The sequence below is a fragment of the Salvelinus fontinalis genome, chromosome 4, assembly GCF_029448725.1.
Source record: "Salvelinus fontinalis isolate EN_2023a chromosome 4, ASM2944872v1, whole genome shotgun sequence".
Lineage (NCBI taxonomy): Eukaryota > Metazoa > Chordata > Actinopteri > Salmoniformes > Salmonidae > Salvelinus > Salvelinus fontinalis.
Window position 1 is genome coordinate 15,897,015 of NC_074668.1, and position 22,738 is coordinate 15,919,752.

Here is a 22,738-nt window from a genome sequence, read left to right on the forward strand (position 1 = left end):
CGAAGGAATGAGCGTTACACTGAGGCCTGTACACTGGAGCGGGATCGATTTGGAGGTGGAGGGTCCGTCATGGTCTGGGGCGGTGTGTCACAGCATCATCGGACTGAGTTTGCTGTCGTTGCAGGCAATCTCAATGCTGTGCGTTACAGAGAAGACATTCTCCTCCCTTGTTGGTACCCTTCCTGCAGGCTCATCCTGACATGACCCTTCAGCATGACAATGGCACCAGCCATACTGCTCGTTCTGTGCGTGAATTCCTGCAAGACAGGAATGTCAGTGTTCTGCCATGGCCAGCGAAGAGCCTGGATCTCAATCTGGGACCTGTTGAATCAGAGGGTGAGGGCTAGGGCCATTCCCCCCAGAAATGTCCGGGAACTTGAAGGTGCCTTGGTGGAAGACATCTCACAGGTAGAGTTCAGGGTGTCAAATCGGAGGGCCTGTTGTCCGGACCTCTGGCAGTCTCTATGGGTGTGCCACAGGTTTCAGTTCTCAGGCCGACCCTTTTCTCTGTATACATCACTGATGTCGCTCTTGCTGCTTGTGATTCTCTGATCCACCTCTACTCAGGCGACACCATTCTGTCTACTTCTGGCCCTTTGGACACTGTGTTAACAAACCCCCAGAGGAGCTTCAATGCCGTACAACACTCCTTCCGTGACCTCCAACTGCGCTTAAATGCAAGTAAAACTAAATGCATGCTCTTCAACCGATCTCTGCCCGCACCTGCCCGCCCGCCCATCACTATGCTGGACGGTTCTGACTTAGAATATGTGGACAACTACAAATACCTAGGTGTCTGGTTAGACTGTAAACTCTCCTTCCAGACTCACATTAAGCATCTCCAATCCAAAGTTAAATCTAGAATTGGCTTCCTATTTGGCAACAAAATATCCTTCACTCATGCTGCCAAACATACCCTCGTAAAACTGACTATCCTACCGATCCTTGACTTCGACGATGTCATTTACAAAATAGCCTCCAACACTACTCAGCAAATTGGATGTAGTCTATCACAGTGCCATCCGTTTTGTCACCAAAGCCCCATATACTATCCACCACTGCGACCTGTATGCTCTCATTGGCTGGCCCTTGCTTCATATTCGTCGCCAAACCCACTGGCTCCAGGTCATCTGTAAGTCTTTGCTAGGTAAAGCCCCGCCTCATCTCAGCTCACTAGTCACCATAGCAGCACCCACCCGTAGCACGCGCTCCAGCAGGTATATTTCACTGGTCACTCCAAAGCCAATGCCTCGTTTGGCCGCCTTTCCTTCCAGTTCTCTGCTGCCAATGACTGGAATGATTTGCAAAAACACTGAAGCTGGAGACTTATCTCCCTCACTAACTTTAAGCATCAGCTGTCAGAGCAGTTTACTGTTCATTGCACCTGTACATAGCCCATCTGTAAATAGCCCACCCAACTACCTCATCCCCATATTGTTATTTATTTTTTTGCTCCTTTGCACCCCAGTATCTCTATTTGCACGTTCATCTTCTGCACATCTATCACTCCCGTGTTTAATTTCTAAATTGTAATTATTTTGCCACTATGGCCTATTTATTGCCTCCCTAATCTTACTACATTTGTAGACAGTGTATTTAGACTTTTCTATTATGTTTGTTTATCCCATGTGTAACTTCTAAAAGCCAGAAGTTAAGTATTACACAATATCAGAATATTCTCATGTAATTGAATGCAGTAATTGTCTGTTTTCTCCTTCCTCTGTGAGAAAGTTTGAGGCGATAAATGAGGGAGCTCAGAGGTGCGCGTTCTTGTTAGAGCCTTATCTTTCCCACAGAGGCAGAAATAAGAGTGAAACGTTTCTCTCGGTGTATCAACTTAGAACAGATACCGACACACAGAGAGAACAAGCATGGATTTCGTAGTCTGTCAGGGATGGCAGTTTCCCTTGCCTACTCTGCTTCTACCTTTCTCTCATTACCTGTTTGTTTATGTAGAATGCAATGTGTAGCGCATCTCAAACACAAATCATTTACGTGAAGCCAGAGCCAAGGGGTATTGTATACCTTTTACATTTTATGCTTGTTCCTCCTTTCTGAAGATCATATGTACATTGTTCGGGATTATAATAGCACCGCAAACTTCTACCTTTTGGAATTTGATTGAATTGTGCCGCAATGACTTACATGTGAATTCCTCTCCCCCTCCCCAGAGCTCCCTCCTGAGAGGGTGGGTCGCAGGCGCAGCATGCCGGGCAGCGCTCTGGACAAAAGCACCTCCATGGAGCCGGCCACCTCTACCACATTCAAAGTCACGGTGAGCATTCAACAGTACACCTACTCTACTGCTCTCTCTCGCTCGCTCCCCCCCACCACCCTATCTTGAGCTCTCTTCCCGTCCCCCTCTCAAATTCAAATTCAGATTGTTTTATTGCAATGAAATACAATTGTACATGGATGATAGTTACACTGTATTACTTGTAAGTTACTGTATATACAATGTAACTACATCAGGGAATTAATGGTCATGGGATGTCCCTCAGACTATGGCAATCATATCCATATCTGGCAGTAATATTTGTGGTTCTCCCTCACCCAGAATAATTCCTGCATTATGTCATTAGTAAATGCACAGAAGTTGGGAATTGATTGAGATATTTTCTAGAAAAAATCTTCTCTTATTTGGGAGTATTCCACACAGTAGATCAAAAAGTGTCTCTACCTCCCCTGTCGTGCAGTGACCACATAGACACTCCTCTTTCAGTAGCCATGTGTTTTTGTCTGTCCCTTTTTCTATAGCCAATTGGTGGTTGCTGAGCCTGTATTTGGTCAGGATCCGTCTCTGTTTTGTATCTCTGAGAGTAGAGATATACCGCCAATTTGTATGTTCTTTTGAGGGCCAAATTTCGTTTATTCAGTGTTTTTGTTTCATTTTCCCAATATGTCAATTAGGTTTTCATTTATGTAACAATTTGATTGATTTCCTTGTGTGTTTGCATTATACGGTTGTTTAGTGTTTTTAACAGCTGACATAGGGGACTCTTTTCAGGGTTCAGGTCTTGGGTTTCCAGTGCTTTGATTTGTAAGGCTGTTAATTTCAAAATGTTAGTGTCCTTTTCTTTATATTTACAATTAAAGAGAATCATCCAAGTTCCACTCTGCATGGATTATTTGGAACTCTCTTTTGAATATTTAGGATAATTCAGCAGAATTCTGTGTGTCAATTTTCTATTGCGTTTTTACCAATGCCTATAATTGTAATTACAGGTTGGACCCCAAACCTTGCGTCCATATAGTGTAATTGGTCAAATTACACTATTGAATATTTTGCACAAGATTTGGATAGGAATATTTATTTCAGAGAATTGTAATTTTATGGACTAAAATACTTTCCAGGGTTTTTCTTTTAGTGCCTTCACTGCCAGGCCAAATCCACCACAGGCACAGATTTTTTTTGTCCCTGTTAGTTGTACCTGGGACTAAATTTGAATGAGTGTCTGCTGCTCTGATTCCTGGTCTTTTTCTGGAAAATCACAACTTTGGTTTTCTGAAAGTTGTTGTTGATTGCCCCACTGATGCTGTATTCTCAAATAATGTTAAGTTGTTCCTGTAGACCTTGCTCTGTTAGTGACAGTAGGACAATGTCACCTGTGTAGAGCAGGAATCTGACCTCATCATTGAGGGTGAGTCCAGGGGCTGCAGATCGTTCCAACAACACTGCTGGTTCATTGATGTAGACGTTGAACAGGGTTGGACTTAAACTGCACCCTTGTCTCACCCCTCGCCCTTCAGCAAAAAACTGTTATTTTACTGTTCAGTTTAATGCTACATGTGTTTGAGTAAATACATTTTATGATGTATACTTTACCCCCAATTCCGCTTTGGAGGGTTTTGTAATATAATCCATAATTCCATATGGAATCAAAAGCATTCTTAAAATCAACAAAACGTGCAAATACTTTTCCTTTGCAATTCTGATGAACTTGCTGGTTTATTAGTGTGTAATGTTTCTATGTGGTCTGTTCTGAGTTTGGGTAGAAAGCCATACATTTTTTTGCTGTGAGCAAGGTCTGTATTCAGAATACAGCAGAACAGTTTCCCTATGTTACTTGTGACACATATTCCCCTATAGTTATTAGGGTCTAATTTGTCACCTTTTTATGTATGGGGGTTATGAGTCTCTGGTTCCAAATATCAGGGAAGCAGCCACTCTCCAAAACCAGGTTGAATAATTTGAATAAGGTTTCCTGCAACTCAGGAGTAATGTGTTTAAGCATTTAATTCCTGATGCTGCCTTTCCAGGTTTTGTATTTGGGGTTTAAAGTAATGTCTTCTTATGGTATTATTCCATAAAGACTTTCAAAGTGATCTATGCAAATGTTGCCATTTTCCTTTTTTCCATTTAGATCATTCCATTTCTCCCGGAACGGGTTTCCATCAATTAAGTCTTCAATCTCTTTTAGAGTGTTCAAAATGATTCTGTTTCTTCCATCTTAAGTTTTGTTTGTATTCTTTCAATGTATCAAATCAAAACAATTTAATTTGTCACAAACATCCGAATACAACAAGTGTAGATCTTACTGTAAAATGCTTACGTACAAGCCCTTAACCAACAATGCAGATTTAAGAAAATAAGAGTTAAGCAAATATTTACAAAATAAGCTAAAGTTAAAAACGTAACAATAAAATGACAATACGGTTATATACAGGGGGTACCAGTACCGAATCAATGTGCGGGAATACAGGTTAGTCGAGGTAATTGAGGTAATATGTACATGTTGGTAGGGCTGGGCTGAATACCGGATTTTACGATATAACGGTATTGCTGCACATACTGGTTTTGGTTTTTACTTCTGTAACGGTATTTGAATGTTTGGTTTGTTAAATGTGATACGCTATGTATAAAGTCAATTTGTATAGTTTACTTCACTTCTTGAGTCATCTATATCCGTTCTCTCTCCATTCCGTTTTCCACACAGACCTAGCCCCGCCCCCTGTCACTCAAGGAGTGAATTTGTTGTTCCTCTACCACGAGTCACTTGCGTTCAGTTTCTGCATGGTCAATGCAGCACATGAAACAATGTTGATGACATTGATGCTGTTTTCACTTTGCTTCTTAAAATACATCCACTAGAGTTCTACAATTACACTTAGTTCGTGTTTCTTACATCTGCAAACAGCTAGTTTGTCTTAGTAAGTTGGGCCTAAGTCTTGTTAGCTGATATTTCTAATCACTAGCTAGCTAATAAATGTACTGAGTCAGAGCAAACATAACTAGCTATACAGCCTGATAATACTAGTGATGGTGTAGACCTGCATGTTTGTTGTGCAACAGTACCTTCTAAATCAGAGGACAACACAAAGCAAGAATGTTAGCTACATGGTAGCTAAAAGAGAACCAAAGATTATAGGGTCCCCTAGGAAACACTTGTCAACACTTTGGTTCCTATCCTGTCACAATAACTCCTCCCTGGCATTTTCATTTGTTGTCATGTCAAACACTGTATTCAAAGTGCTATTATATTCTAACTATAGAATTTTTAGGATCATTCTATATCCATGATTCCAACAGTTAATCGAAGTGTTTTGCGCTAAATCACAAGTCAAATCGCAATTGCAAAATTTGGTCAAAATTAAGGTCCAGATTGTTTGCCCATATCATGCCGCCCTCCGTGGCAGTGTGGAAATGATCTAAAATGAGTGCAAGAAATGTAGGAATTGATGAAAATGCTGACTTTTTTTGGTGGGGTTAAATTGAACAGTATAAAACAATCAGAATAGAGGAAGACCCATAGAAATCACTGTAAATATATGTTTTGCCACCAATGTTCACTGAAGTTTTTCCAGCACTGAGCAAATTTCAGGTCATCTGAGCGCAAATTTAAATGTGAAAATTCTGTGCAACTTCCAGCACGCGTTTACTGTGAACACTGAGGCTGTACCCGCTTTAAGTTAAAGTTTTAAGTGGCCAAGTAGGCTAGTGTGGCTATTTTCTTATAATGATGGTCTACCAGAGTGGCCTACCATCAATAACAATGGAGAAAATGCATCCCATAACATTTTAACATGGAAATAGCTGTTCTATTATTCAGCCTACAGGAACAGCCAATGTGTGGTGTTCAATGTCCTATCCTACCGATCCTTGACTTCGGCGATGTCATTTACAAAATAGCCTCCAACACTCTACTCAGCAAATTGGATGCAGTCTATCACAGTGCCATCCGTTTTGTCACCAAAGCCCCATATACTACCCACCACTGCGACCGGTATGCTCTCGTTGGCTGGCCCTCGCTTCATATTCGTCGCCAAACCCACTGGCACCAGGTCATCAAACAGGCAAACAGGACTAAGATTGAATCCTACTACACCGGCTCTGACGCTCATCGGACGTGTCAGGGCTTGAAAACTATTGCGGACTACAAAGGGAAACTACCCGCGAGGTGCCCAGTGACGCGAGCCTACCAGACGAGCTAAATGCCATTTATCCTCGCTTTGAGGCAAGCAACACTGAAGCATGCATGAGAGCACCAGCAGTTCCGGACGACTGTGTGATCACACTCTCTGTAGCCGGTGTGAGCAAGACCTTTAAACAAGTCAACATCCACAAAGCCGCTGGGCCAGACGGATTACCAGGACATGTACTCAAAGCAAGTGCGGACCAACTGGCAAGTGGATTCACTAACATTTTCAACCTCTCCCTGATCGAGTCTGTAATACCTACATGTTTCAAACAGCCATTGTCCCTGTGCCCAAGGAAGCGAAGGTAACCTGCCTAAATGATTACCGCCCTGTAGCACTCAGGTCGGTAACCATGAAGTGCTTTGAGAGGCTGGTCATGGCTTACATAAACACCATCATGCCGGAAACCCTAGACCCACTCCAATTTGCATACCGCCCCAACAAATCCACAGATGTCTCAATTGCACTCCACACTGCCCTTTCCAACCTGGACAAAAGGAACACTTATGTGAGAATGCTGTTCATTAACTACAGCTCAGTGTTCAACACCATAGTACCCACTAAGCTCATCACTAAGCTAAGGACCCATGGACTAAACACCTCCCTCTGCAACTGGATCCTGGTCTTCCTGACGGGCCGCCCCCAGGTAGTAAGGGTAGGCAACAACACATCTGCCACACTGATCCTCAACACTGGTTTCCCTCTGGGGTGTATTCTTAGTCCCCTCCTGTACTCCCTGTTCACCCACGACTGCGTGGCCAAGCACAACTCCAACACTATCAAGTTTGCTGATGACACAACAGTGGTAGGCCTGATCACAGACAACTATGAGACAGCCTATAGGGAGGAGATCAGAGACCTGGCAGTGTTGTGCCAGGACAACAACCTCTCCCTCAGTGTGAGCAAGACAAAGGAGCTGATCGTGGATTATAGGAAAAGGAGGGCCGAACAGGCCCCCATTTAACATCCTCGGGGCTGTAGTGGAGCGGGTCGAGAGCTTCCAAGTTCCTTGGTGTCCACACCACCAACAAATGATCAGGGTCCAAACAAACCAAGACAGTTGTGAAGAGGGCACGACAACATATTTTCCGCCTGAAAAGATTTGTCATGGGTTCCCAGATCCTCAAAACGTTCTACAGCTGCACCATCGAGAGCATCCTGACCAGTTGCATCACCGCCTGGTATGGCAACTGCTCGGCATCTGAGCCTAAGGTGCTACAAAGGGTAGTGCGTACGGCCCAGTTCATCACTGGGGCCAAGCTTCCTGCCATCCAGGACCTATATAATAGGCGGTGTCAGAGAAAAGCCCATAAAATCGTCAGAGACTCCAGTCAACCAAGTCATAGACCTTTCTTTCTGCTACCGCACGGCAAGCGGTACTGGAGCGCGAAGTCTAGGACCAAAAGGTTCCTTAACAGCTTCTACCCCAAAGCCATAAAACTACTGAACAATTAATCAAATGGCCACCCAGACTATTTACATTGACACCCCCTTTGTTTTTACACTGCTACTACTCGCTGTTTATTTTCTATGCGTAGTCACTTTACAAATTACCTTGACTAACTTGTACCCCCACACATTGACTCTGTACCAGTAACTCCTGTGTATAGCCTCATTATAGTTTTGTAATTTTATTTAGTAAATATTTTCTTAACTCTATTTCTTGAACTGCATTGTTGGTTAAGGGCTTGTAAGTAAACATTTCACGGTAAGGTAAAATTTGATTACACAGGTGCACCTTGTGTTTGGGACAAAAGGCCACTCAAAATGGGCAATTTTGTCACACAACACAATGCTACAGAGGTCTCATGTTTTGAGGGAGCGGGCAATTGCCATGCTGACTGCAGGAATGTCCACCAGAGCTGTTGCCAGAGATTTGAATGTTAATTTCTCTACCATAAGCCACCTCCAATGTTGTTTTAAAGAATTTGGCAGTACGTCCAACCGGCCTCTCAACCGCAGACCACGTGTGACCACCCCATCACAGGACCTCCACATCTGGCTTATTCACCTGTGGTGAACAAACAATTTCCGCACAAACTGTCAGAAATTGTCTCAGAGAAGCTCATCTGCGTCCTCGTTGTCCTCACCAGTGTCTTGATCTAACTTCAGTGGGCAAATGCTCACCTTCAATGGCCACTGCCACACCGGAGAAGTGTGCTCTTCACAGATGAATCCTGGTTTCAACTGTACCGGGAAGATAGCAGACAGCGCGTATGGCGTCGTGTGGGCGAGTGGTTTGCTGATGTCAACGTTGTAGACAGAGTACCCCATGGTGGCGGTGGGGTTATGGTATGGGCAGGAATAAGCTACGGACAACTAACACAGTTGCATTTTATTGATGGCAATTTGAATACACAGAGATACCATGATGAGATCCTGAGATCCATTGTCATGCCATTCATCTGCCGCCATCACCTCATGTTTCAGCATGATAATGCACGATAATTGCGACATGATGGCCCCATGTCGCAAGGATCTGTACACAATTCTTGCTGAAAATGTCCCAGTTCTTCCATGGTGTGCATACTCACCAGACATGTCACCCATTGAGCATGTTTTGGATGCTCTGGATCGACATGTATGACCGCACGTTCCAGTTCCCGCCAATATCCAGCAACTTCGTATAGCCATTGAAGAAGAGTGGGACAAGATTCCACAGGCCACAATCAACAGCCTGATCAACTCTATGCGAAGGAGATGTGTTGCACTGCATGAGGCATGTGATGGTCACACCATATACTGACTGGTTTTCTGATCCACGCCCTTACCTTTTTTTGAAGGTATCTATGACCAATAGATTCATATCTGTACTCCTATTGTTTATTCTTGTTCAGTATATTTTACATCTGCTCTGTATAAACCAAGCGTATGAAAATACTGTAAGTACAATACCACATTTTTATACTTTTGTCAACCGAGAAAATCGTTTTGGCTATGAATGGAGGCAAGACTGGTAGATTATGCCCTTACCCCCGAAAGGAAGGTTCATGTTACTTCAACAGAATATGATCAGGTTAGTGAGTTCCCCTGAGAGCCGATGTAGGAAGTGTGATTGCTCAGGTGATCTGGGAGTTGGTGCACAAACACACACACACACACAGCTCTTTTGTTTGTAATGTCATTGTCACGCCCTCACCTTAGAGAGACGTTTTATTTCTCTATTTGGTTAGGTCAGGGTGTGATTTGGGTGGGCATTCTATGTTTTCTATTTCTTTGTTTTTGGCCGCGTGTGGTTCCCAATCAGAGGCAGCTGTCTATCGTTGTCTCTGATTGGGAATCATACTTAGGCAGCCTTTTCCCCACCTAATGTTGTGGGTAATTATTATTTTCTGTGTGTGTTTGTGTGCGCCATGGTTGCGTCACGTTCGGTTTCTGTTTACCTGTTTTTTTGTGAAGGTTTCACTTTATTAAAACATTTGGAATTACAAGCACGCTGTGCCTTGGCTCATCTATGACAGGGAGTTTGAAGACAGCGAACGTGACAGTCATGCTACTAATCAGTGGGCTTCCTTTACTGTTACTCTGTTGGATCTTGACAAGCACAGTGACCTTCCTGACTGTTTAGATAGGGTAAATAGATGGAGGAGCCCTCAGGTCAGGCTTGTGGTGCCAGAGAACCAGCTCCATGTTATCTGATGGCACTTTGGCTCCCAACTGTCACATTGGAGGGAGAGACAGCAGATATCTGATCATCTTATCCTCGTTGCGCCCCCCCGCCACCACCCATTTTGCACCACAGGTCACAATTAATTGTTAATGGATTGTTGGGTATCGGAGAGGACTGAGAATTCACAGCCAAATAAAGCCCTGGCATTCTGTTGTTGAGTTCTTGTTGTGCAGAGGTCGGTGCCTCCCAATGCCATCCTGGCTGAGTCCTCCGAAGAGCAGGTTACTACGGGGACATTACTGCTGAGCGCCTCCCTCCCTGTGGTTCGTCATACCTTAGTCAGATTCATTGGCTGATTACGGCATGGTGACGGATAACCCATTACACCAGAGACGTCCATACCTTAGGAATATGTCACCATTGGTAATACAGTGCTGCGCTTTGCGCAGGATGCGTTCAAAAGCTCATTGTATATTTGTAATGTGCCAATCTCTCTCTTTAAGGAAAATGCCTAAGTATCGATCGGAAATCTCCCCTCACCTTCTGTGTCTCTCTTCAGGATGTTCTCCAATGGGATAAAGTATGAATGAAATGATTCACTAAATGAATAAAAGCCGTAGGATGATACAGGATGGTGCTGGCAGGCTGTGGCTCCTCCCACTAATCATCTCTTGTCCTTCTGTGGGACTAGAGGGAGGCTGGCCATCCTGCACTGAGCAGAGCTCTGAGTGGGAGGGAGGAAGGGAGGGGGTTGGAAGTGATGTTAATTAAACAGGTCCTGGAGCTTGTTGGAGCAGAAGGGGGGGGGCTATAGAATCTCAATACCGCCAGCAGGTGGTCCCTATGAGAACCAGCAGGAGACATGAACAGAGAAGAGGATATCCCAAAGGTCTCATTCATACAAATCTGGAGTTAGAATTTCCACTCACAGCAGTGAGTCTTTTGATTTGAGGTTCAGCTTCTAGGCCCTACTTACTGGACAGATCAGTCGAACCACTACTCAATGTCATGCGCCCAACCCCTGAATGTATTTTTTGGGGCGAATTCACATGCAGCACTGCAGTCTGGACAAAAAGAAAAGCAAGGGTTAATCATCGTTCATCCATTGTGCTTACCATCCTGCCCTGCCCTATCTCGCCCTACCTACCCTACCCAGGGCTACCCATACATCGCCTTGCCCTAACCCACCCCTACCATGCCCTATCCTACCTCCCACTACCCTACTCTATCATTCCCTACCTATCCCTACCCTGCCTTCCTCACGTTACCCTACCGTGCCCTACCCTGCCTTCCTCGCGTAACCCTACCTCACTGTGCCCTGCCCTACCTACCCTTCCCTACCCTACCTTACCCTGCCTTTCCTTTCCTCACCCTAACCTACCTCGCCCTACCCCCCCTTACCCTGCCCTACCTTACCTCACCCTACCTGCCCTACCCCTCCTCGCCCTGCCCTTTCTACCACCCCTACCCGTCCTCACCCTGCTCTACCACGCCTTATCCTGCCCCACCTTACCCTACCCTTCCCTGCCTCATCCTGTCCTACCTCGCTCTACCCTACCTACCTTACCCTACCTCGCCTTATCCTGCCCCTCCCTACTTCACTCTACCCAGCCCTATCCTACCTCACCCTACTCTATCATTCCCTACCTGCCCTACCTTTCCCTACCTTACATCACTGTGCACTACCTACCCTTCCCTACCTTACATCACCCTACCCTACCTTGTCCCACCTATCCTACCTTACCCTGCCCTACCCTTTTCACCCTACCCTGCCTACCTCACCCTTCCCTTTTCCTACCTCACCCTACCATGCCCCTCCCTACCTTACACTGCCATGCCCTACCTCACCCTTCCCAGCCCTACCTCACCCTACCCTGCCTTACCATACTTTGCCCTACCCTGCCCTATCCTACCCTACCTCTCCCTACTCTATCATTCCCTACCACGCCCTACCCTGCTTTCCTCGCCTTACACTACTTCACTGTACCCTGCCCTGCCTTGCCCTACCCACCCTGTCCTTCCCTTCCTCAACCTGCTCTATCTACCTCACTCAACCCTACCTCGCCCCTACTCTACCATGCCTTACCCCCCACCCTACCTTGCCCCAACCTACCTCGCTCTACCCTACCTCTCTACCCTACCTTCCTCGCCCTATACCATGCCATACCCTTCCCTGCCTTGCCCTACCTTGCCAGTCCTTATAACTACCTCACCCTGCCCTTCTCTATCTTACCTGCCCTACGTCACCCTTCCCTGTCCTACCCTTCCCTGTCCAACCCTACCCCGCCCTGTGCTACCTTAGCCTACCTCACCCTTCCCTGTCCTACCCTGCTCTGTCCAACCCTACCCCGCCCTTTCTACCTTAGCCTACCTCACCCTTCCCTGTCCTACCCTGCCCTGTCCAACCCTACCCCGCCCTGTGCTACCTTAGCCTACCTCACCCTTCCCTGTCCTACCCTGCCCTGTCCAACCCTACCCCGCCCTGTGCTACCTTAGCCTACCTCACCCTTCCCTGTCCTACCCTGCCCTGTCCAACCCTACCCTGTCCAACCCTTCCCTGTCCAACCCTACCCCGCCCTGTGCTACCTTAGCCTACCTCACCCTTCACTGTCCTACCTTGCCCTGTCCAACCCTACCCTGTCCAACCCTACCCTGTCCAACCCTTCCCTGTCCAACCCTACCCCGCCCTGTGCTACCTTAGCCTACCTCACCCTTCCCTGTCCTACCTTGCCCTGTCCAACCCTACCCTGTCCAACCCTACCCTGTCCAATCCTTCCCTGTCCAACCCTACCCCACCCTGTGCTACCTTAGCCTACCTCACCCTTCCCTGTCCTAGTTTGCCCTTACATTGTCCTAGCCCACCTCACCCTACCCCACCCCACCCTGCCCTACCTACTTTTGCCCTACATGCTCTACCTAACCCTAACCTACCTCACCAGACCGTATCCCACTCTACCTCACCCTACCCTTCCTCACCCTATTCTACCCTACCTCACCCAGAGGTTCTCTGTAGGGGAGCTGGGGTTTGCTGCATCATCAAACACCTCTCTCTCCTCCAGCTCTGTCAAGCACAATCAATAATTCGCCTCCCAGTCTCTCTGCAAATGTCATAGGTGGGGAAAGCCTAAGAATAGAGATCCCAGATTCCCCACAAATTACAGCAGGAAAGGAGTAATGCCTCCCAAGAGACTGGCATAATTGGAAGGGATGATTTATTTACCAGAAGCAGAAACGTTTGGGTCTTTTGAAGAACTGATTTGCTTGAAATGGGAGTCTTGACTGAAACCAGTAAAACCCAACCTCAAGTCAGCTCAACATCGAGAGGCTAGGCTATGTTCAATATCTGTAATGTGATGTCATGAATGATTCCCTCCTTGTGTGCATTTTACTTGTCAGTAGCTAGGTTTCCATCCAATTGGTGACAGATTTTCACACGAAGATTGTATAATTGGAATAAAAGCAATATGAGCATTTTCCCACCACACATGTTTCCATCAAACTGACTTGTTGCAGATTAAAGGATGTGCGTGATGACGTAGTGCACATAAAAAATTACTTTTGCGGCTTAATTCTCAAGTACCAAATAAAGAAATACGATTTAAATTTATTTTCATCTTATTTCAACTCTACTGATGGTTTTGTCACAAATGTTTGCATTGTATAGCGAATGTTCCCACTCTGGTCTTGGAACGTGCGCTCTAGCCAACAGCTCGCAGATACAGTGCGGGTATAGATTATTATGGAAAAGAGTGAGATTTATTTGTCAAACGGCAGCAAGCACTGTTCATGTCACCCGAATAAGACTCCCAATGTTTGTTGGAAAGGAACATCAAGCTCATCACATTGTACTTTCAACACCCTGTGAAGATAATGTATTTATTTCATCTGTAGCCTAATAAACGACATGCTTTCCCAAACGAGTCTAGTGGGAGGACCACACACCATATCATTGCGTCCCTCCAAGTTTACTTCAATATGATTATCATATAAATATTTGCGCATAAAGACTTCCATTGCCATTTCTCGCATAATTAATTTTACTGATTCAAAAAGATCCCACCTTGTCTAGCGTATTTTGGTTTGGTCGACATTTTGGAAAGTTTACCTGCAGGCCTGTTGTGAATTTTTTGATCCAACATGTAATTTACAAGCATAAAAAGATTGGATGGAAACCTGGTTAGTGTCACAGATTTCTTGGATACATTAAAGAGTTCCTCTGTTTGCATGGGAGCTCATGTGATTTAATTGGGGATCGGTGTAGCCTAATGCGGATGGCACAAAAAAGTGTAGACTGTAAAATGATAAGTAATAATAACTAAATTAATTCTGGGAGAATTTACCCATGGTTGCTTTAGAAGGAAATAGACAATTCTTTTAATGAGAACAATAACGCAGATGGATATTTTCATGTTCCTTGATGCAGACTAGCGTCGACAATTCTTCCATTTCACAAATGTATGCACAGGGCAGCTACATTAGCTATGGAGTGATGTCTGTAAACTGTTAATTTGTTTGGTGTGTGAGACCGATCTTTGTGAAAAGCTGTTATTGGATTTATTTATCACAATGTCTGGTGATTGTCTTTTATCCTTAATGCGCAAAGCCTTTCGTTCCTCCTTTGTTGCTTTCCACCCACGGTCTTCTTAAATGGCTGCAAAAAGACTATTGTTCAACCATTTGTTCAAATAGTAATTATGGAAATGCATTAATTGTACAGGGAAGAAGCCTTGTTTAATGTTTAACATTGCAGCACCATCATTATCGCCGCACATGGTTGTGGCTGAGGCTGTATCTTGTTTTGTTCCCCTCACAACCACAGGAGACACAGACGGGTCTAGGTTTTAGAAATAATCCAACTCTTGTTGAGCTCTAATCTCTCCAGCCTATCAAATGCACATTCTCAGTTTTCCCCTCTCACCTTGCGGCCGCTCCAGTCCTGTCATTTTACGTGGAATACTGTTTCCATGGCAACAGGGATTTAGGGGAGTCGCACATTAACGCGGCTGCTTCTGCTGTGTGTGCACAGCGAGCAGATGTGCAGGAGAGATCCACACGACAATGCACAGCTCTCTCCGAATGCCACGGACGAGAGGAGACTGGGGGAGAGAGAGAGGCAGAGCTCAATCAATAGCATTTTCTCTTGTTGCTCCACCATTAATTTTGTGTTTTATCTGAATGAAATGGGGCTGTGAGTGAATTTTCTCCCTTTGGTCTCTCCTCCCCCCTGGGCCACGGCGACGCCCCTCTGTCCCTTTTCAGGGCTTCCTGAGCCGCCGACTAAAGGGCTCCATCAAACGTACCAAGAGCCAACCCAAGCTGGACCGCAACAGCAGCTTCAGAAACATCCTGCCGGGCTTCAAGACCACAGACAATGACAGGTGAGATGCAATTTATCAACCCCCTACACACACACAACACCTACACACACACCCACACACAGAACTGTACACACACAAACACATATTTCATTCTACAAACAAGCACACTCATATCCACACACTCTTCACAAGGCTATTAATGTGCACTGGCTATCTTCCATTCACTAACCGCTCTATGGTGTCAAGGTCAGTAAATTCTCACAGGAAAAAGAAGCTTTGTATTGTACAATGGGCTAATCCACATACTGTACAGTGTGATGTCCTCCCCAACCTTCATATTGTGGGGCTATGACACCTCACTGCTCAGTGGAATGTCAGTAGCATGGCTGCTGGCTGCTTTATACTGTAGCTGTAAATTATGCAGTGCTTTACGTGGTTCTTAACCTGCACACACAGTACAGGCTCTTGTTGAGGTGGGAGGAATTGGCTGAGCTGCGCTGCGCTGTGCTGTCTGGAGATTTCATCCCTCATTACACCTGTCCATTAGCCTAGGGTTGGAGGAAGAGGACATCTTTCTCATGGCAACCACAAGGCACTGGAGCATGATAGTGGCAATGATTGTGTGAGTAGCTATCCTGGAGTATGATGCAGTGGACCGTACATGCTTGAATACTGTTTGTTACTTTTGAGGGTGTGTTTGTTTGTGTGGGTATGTTTGGAACTGGGATCCAAGCTCCTGGCTCTAGTAGTGTAGACCAGTGTTTACTGTACCACCAACTGAATTTTTGTCTACCCGGAGTACCCCTGAAGTACACACTCATGCATTTTACTAGTAAGCCTAAAGTCTCGTGAATCTTCTCAAGTACCCTCTGTGGATAGGCCAAGTACCCCCAGGGGTCCTAGTACCCCTGGTTGGGAACAACAACTGGTGTAGACAAGCAGACTGGGGGGCTGTTGTCAACACCAGTCACTGACAGGTCCACTCCCCTCAATGAGCTCACACAACCCACCCAGTGAATGTTATAAATTACCATGCAGCAGAGTGGTGCCACCTCCACTACACACTGTCATGTTTTGTTTCTATAGTGGCATGGACTCAAGTAGAGTGGTTGAAGTAGCCTATATGCTGTATCTGTTCTAATGGTGATTTGATTTGTTTGACCGTTTCTGAACATGTACCCTAACAACCATTTCATTATCAAGACTGTATGGGGAGCCAATATGGGCTCATTCCTTATTCCATAGCTGTACATTATGTTGTGACATTGTCATTTGTATGGACCTCCTTTGTCTTTGAGGCATTGGTTTTGCTAACCCGGGTCGCCTTTGCCTCGAAAGACTCACCCTGCATCGGAGAGATGCACAGAACAGTGAACCGAGAGAACCCCCTCCAGGGCTGTAGTGTTTCTGTGGTCTCTTCCGTCGCCTGGTTAGCCATTGAAAGGGTTTCCAGGTCATCTTTTAGTTCCAGCTCAGGGCAGTACTGTACAGTACAGGCAGTGGCCTACTTAATTACAGTGGCACACAGCTCTGTAACAGAGAGACACACTAATACCAAGAGACATGGGACCCTCAGGCCAGCCTGCCGCATTGAAGCCTTCTCAGCTTCGTGTGTGTGTGTGTACTAGTGTCTTTGTTTGGGCTTTATTTAAAGCTTTGATATGTAACTTTTTGGGCGATCCGTCCAAATTCACATGGAAATGTTTGTTTATAGATCTGTCATTCTCATTGAAAGCAAGTCTAGGAGGTGGTAGATATGTTCTATGTGTGCTATTTCTATGCTTCCATTGCTTAAGTTTAGTTTTTGCGTCTTTTACTTTCGGCTTTGTACACCAGCTTCAAACAGCTGAAAATACAGTATTCTTGTTTATGGAAAATATACTTCAGAGGTTTAGATGGTACAATGATTCTCTACTCCCATCAAACTCAACTCTGGACCTCGATGCCACTTCCACTGCATTTTTTCATTGTTCCCCTCTCATCAGGGACCGATTTAGACCCGCGACACCAGGTGTGTGCAATTAATTATTAGGCAGAACACAATACCAGCAGGCTCCGGACTTTGTAGGGTAAGAGTTGAGTACCCCTGCTCTACACTATCCTTGCTAGTTTTGTCACATAAACTGAAATTTAACAAACTATTTGAATTTTAGCAACCAGGAAATAGTGGCGCTATCTTTAATGAAGAGAAATAGGAAATAGACTGGTGCCTTTTTTGATGGCAAGCTGCTGTCTTCGTTTTAGAGCCTGATACCAATACTGTATTGTTTTTCTCTTGGCTATAGTCACGAATTCGGGCTGATACTGTACTGGATGTACCATATTTCAATTGGCCGTGTTGAGCTAGTGATTTCTCAGTGTGACTGGCTCACTGGCTGACTGGCTCAATGGCTGGCTGGCTCAATGACTGACTGACTGTCAGGCTGGCTCAATGGCTGACTGACCGGCTGGCTCAATGGCTGACTGACTGACCGGCTGGCTCAATGGCTGACTGACTGACCGGCTGGCTCAATGGCTGACTGACTGACCGGCTGGCTCAATGGCTGACTGACTGACCGGCTGGCTCAATGGCTGACTGACTGACCGGCTGGCTCAATGGCTGGCTGACTGACCGGCTGGCTCAATGGCTGGCTGGCTGGCTCAATGACTGGCTGTCTGGCTCAATGACTGACTGGCTGGCTGGCTCAATGACTGACTGGCTGACTGCCTGGCTCAATGACTGGCTGGCTCAATGACTGACTGACTGGCTGGCTGGCTCGATGACTGACTGGCTGGCTGGCTCGATGACTGACTGACTGGCTGGCTCAATGACTGGCTGGCTCAATGACTGGCTGGCTGGCTGGCTCAATGACTGGCTGGCTGGCTGGCTGGCTGGCTGGCTGGCTGGCTGGCTCAATGACTGGCTGGCTGACTGACTGGCTGGCTCAATGACTGGCTCAATGACTGGCTGGTTCAATGGTTGGCTGGCTGGCTCAATGACTGACTGACTGGCTGGCTGGCTTACTGACTGACTGACTGGCTGGCTCAATGACTGGCTGGCTGGCTGGCTCAATGACTGACTGGCTGGCTGGCTCAATGGCTGGCCTCCTGGCTGACTGACTCACTGACTGACTGGCTGCCTGGCTGGCTCAATGACTGACTGGCTGGCTCAATGACTGACTACTGGCTGGCTGTGTCAATGACTGACTTACTGGCTGGCTGGCTGGCTCAATGACTGACTGACTGGCTGGCTCAATGACTGGCTGTCTGGCTGGCTGGCTGGCTCAATGACTGGCTGGCTGACTGACTGGCTGGCTCAATGACTGGCTCAATGACTGGCTGGTTCAATGGTTGGCTGGCTGGCTCAATGACTGACTGACTGGCTGGCTGGCTTACTGACTGACTGGCTGGCTGGCTGGCTCAATGACTGACTGACTGGCTGGCTCAATGACTGGCTGGCTGGCTGGCTCAATGACTGACTGGCTGGCTGGCTCAATGGCTGGCCTCCTGGCTGACTGACTCACTGACTGACTGGCTGCCTGGCTGGCTCAATGACTGACTGGCTGGCTCAATGACTGACTACTGGCTGGCTGTGTCAATGACTGACTTACTGGCTGGCTGGCTGGCTGGCTCAATGACTGACTTACTGGCTGGCTGTCTCAATGACTGGCTGGCTGTCTCAATGACTGACTGACTGGCTGGCTGTCTAAATGACTGACTGGCTGGCTGTCTCAATGACTGACTCGCTCGCTCGCTCGCTCACCCAATGACTCAATGACTGACCATGCATTCTACACTATAAATATATAGCCCACTGATTCGGAAACCAAATAAGTTGACTCGTAACTTTACCCAGGAAATGCACTAAATAGATCAATCAATATTGTACTGTATGTCCTCAGAGGCATCTTGACTGTTTTAATATCACTCCGGTATTTACTGGCAGTAGTCCCAGGCAGGCAGGGATGAGCAATGTGGATGTGGTGCATAATAAAGACAGGATGAGGATTTGGCCCCGCTGTCAGAATGATATTTGCCACTTTTTGAGTCTCAGAGATTTGTGCTTAATTTGATAACTGGCATGTCGAATTCCATTCTGGAAGGTGAGGGAATTGCTCTTCTTGTAGGATAGCCTATTAGTCCAAATCTGTACGATTTCCTGCTTTTCAATGGTCATTTAAATGAATGATATACGGTATCTTCCTATTGATTCTTGAATAATACAACTTATAAATGCCTCATGACTGGATCCATACACTTCCAGTAGGGTCTACAATACATTTTGTTGTCTAATCACAAACTTATGTCATATCTCCCTTCCATCTTTAATTTCAAATGTGATTGATTTATTCCGATAAAGGTTATTTCATGAGTCTGTATAAAAGCTTACTAGCCTGTGATTTGAGAGCGAATAATAAGGTATGCCCTTTCACTCAGTCTGGTGCATCTGTTATCAAACATATTTGTCTCAAATACAATTTCAGCTGGAGGAGCTTGAGGCTTATCATGCAATCATCAGCTAACAATTTCTTATTGGTCAGAGTTTTTAACCCATACAAAACAACATTCCAAAAATAAGCAACATTCACCGATATACAAAAATCATTGAAGAACCTATTATGTCAATACAGTATGTAGCCTTTATATAGGGCATTTCATTTTCAGAGATTGAAAAGACTTGCAAGAGCCTTCATTCAGAGAGAAAAAAACACCCTTAAGGAAAATAACCCATTGTATCCCTACTGTCTAGACCAATGCTTTTCTCCACACCCACTCACTGTTGAAGCCATCAAAGAACACCTAACACCAGTCTTTTTCCAAATGTCAGGTCAAATTCCACATTTGAACTTTTACAGCAAATGCATTGTATTTAATAGCTACTGTACTTATAACATACAGCTGGCTTGAATACAGGCCGTACGTTTTGTCCTTGTTTAAGTGTATTTGATTTTGAACTGGCTCTTTCCGAGACCTTCCGCCAAATGTTCCTGGCATCATGATGGGCTTGGAGCAGAGCAACTTAATATTGCATGCCTATACGGTAACTGCTGTCAGGAGCAGGAAGAGGGCGGGAAGGGGAGCTACTGCTTGACAGAGGCTGTCATCATGTCATGTCTCTGTTCCTTCTCAACACTGTCTGACATGGGAAATCTGAGATCTTCTCACTGACAGACATGTTGCATGTTAATGCAGCCCGCTCTATTCCTATCAGACTCCGAGCCTTCCAGGGCCAGCAGCAAACACCATGCCAGGAGGAGACGGCATTGTTGATTGATTACTCTGGTGGTGCTGTACCGGGTTTCCCATCAGTGTTATGTCCTGACATTAAGCACACGTTTGTTGAGAATCAAATCCCAATGACTGCAGAGAAACAGGATTCTGTGTGCTGCAAGACAGATTTTTGTCAATCCCACTAGCCCAGAAATGTCACGCTGAGCTACTGGTGATGACATCATAATGGGTGCAAGTCAGGACAGTGTTGTGTTGTTGATGCTGAAGGTTACAGGTCAGGACAGTTGTAGTGGTGATGTTGTTGATGCTGAAGGTTACAGGTCAGGACAGTTGTAGTGGTGATGTTGTTGATGCTGAAGGTTACAGGTCAGGACAGTTGTAGTGGTGATGTTGTTGATGCTGAAGGTTACAGGTCAGGACAGTTGTAGTGGTGATGTTGTTGATGCTGAAGGTTACAGGTCAGGACAGTTGTAGTGGTGATGTTGTTGATGCTGAAAGTTACAGGTCAGGACAGTTGTAGTGGTGATGTTGTTGATGCTGAAGGTTACAGGTCAGGACAGTTGTAGTGGTGATGTTGTTGATGCTGAAGGTTACAGGTCAGGACAGTTGTAGTGGTGATGTTGTTGATGCTGAAGTTTACAGGTCAGGACAGTTGTAGTGGTGATGTTGTTGATGCTGAAGGTTACAGGTCAGGACAGTTGTAGTGGTGATGTTGTTGATGCTGAAGGTTACAGGTCAGGACAGTTGTAGTGGTGATGTTGTTGATGCTGAAGGTTACAGTATATGCTGATGCAGAACTACCAGAGGCCACTGTCCTGACTGAGCAGTGATCTGACCAGCCAATGGAAGTGGTAAGCTATAATGCTTACGGCAGTGAATCCCACTCATCGGCACAAAGCCCCTGTCTTGTTACTTTGGATTTATTTGATTTAAATGAGAGCTTAACCCAATCCTTAACCGTTCGGTGTGGTTCATCGTTTCACACACGCACGCATTCACGCACATACTTATTCGTTCTGTGTGAGTATTTAGTCCTTACCTGTAATTGGGTAGCTAATCGTTACAGGGCCGTTAAGCAGGAGATGATCACCTTGTAGGACTATCAGTCCTGGTTTTAGGCTGTGATTTCTCCATCTCTCCTATTCTTTACTAAGAGGTCTTTGTTTTTATATGTTTTTACATTAATATATACACCTTTAATATAGTACTACTACAACCTATCTATATTAGCCTCTGGAGTACTCAAAGTTTTAATGTGGAAGGTAAGCAGAAAGCCCTCAAGGTACCAGAATTCTGTGGTGACGTGAGCAATGTGTCAGAAATAGTTGTGTGGCTCAAGCTGCGCTCACTTCCATGTAAGACTCCAGAGACACAATAATTTGTGTGAAAGGAGAAAAAAATATATTGTGAAGTCTAGAAAATAAAATTGGCTGAAAATTGCTCACTTATCCGTGGAAAGTGTCAGTTGCCGGGGAAGCAAAGATACCATTTACGTTATGCAGTGTCGTCATAGAAACAATAAAAACCTGACAGTTATCAAGTGTGTATATTGTTAATTGTAGCATTGTGCGTGTGCCTCCAGTGACTGAAGGTCTTCTCAGAGCTGGCTGTCAATGACTGTCCCTCTTCTGACAGTGTAGGGAAGATAATGGCCACTTATGCTTTACCCTTGATCTCTACAACTTTAGTGAATGCTGCCTATGAACAAGGCTTCTGAATTCTTCTGAACAGAGCACAGCTCCAAAAGATCCGATTGACCAATTAGCCCAAAGCTGACAGAGCATACCATATGTCCTCTCCCTGTACTGTCCGCACGCACCCCCTCACTACTCCCCCGGAGGCAGGTCCCTGTGCAGGGAGCAGGCCGGTCTGTCACAAAGACACTAAGACAAAAGACCACACGCATGCACAAACACGCAAGCACGTACGTACACACACACACACACACACACGGCAGCGGGGGGCAGAGCTACATCACGCCAGACAGCCTTCTTCTGCTGCGTACACACAGACAGAGAGAAGGAAGGATAGGAGAGGGATAGAGAGAGAGCGCAAGACAGTCGGTTCCGAGCAGTCCTCCGCCAGCCAGATAGAGGGAGAGAAGGAGAGAGAAAGCAGTTGCCCTTAAAGGAGAGGAGCAGGGGAGGAAGTAGGGCAGGCTGTCTCTCAGTGGGGCTAGAAT

At 45.8% G+C, this 22,738-nt stretch overlaps 1 protein-coding gene across 3 annotated transcripts in view; it reads left to right on the plus strand.

The window, feature by feature from the left end:
- Positions 1-22,738, plus strand: part of LOC129853160 (disabled homolog 2-interacting protein-like) — a 106,148-nt gene that overhangs the window by 33,034 nt on the left and 50,376 nt on the right. For all 3 annotated transcript variants that reach the window (XR_008759088.1, XM_055918902.1, XM_055918900.1), the window contains 2 exons: positions 2,172-2,275; positions 15,287-15,405. Coding sequence is in view for 2 of the 3 variants with exons in the window: in XM_055918902.1 (XP_055774877.1) it covers positions 2,172-2,275; positions 15,287-15,405 (223 nt within the window). In the remaining variant the exon portion in view is untranslated. The remainder of the gene's footprint in view (positions 1-2,171; positions 2,276-15,286; positions 15,406-22,738) is intronic.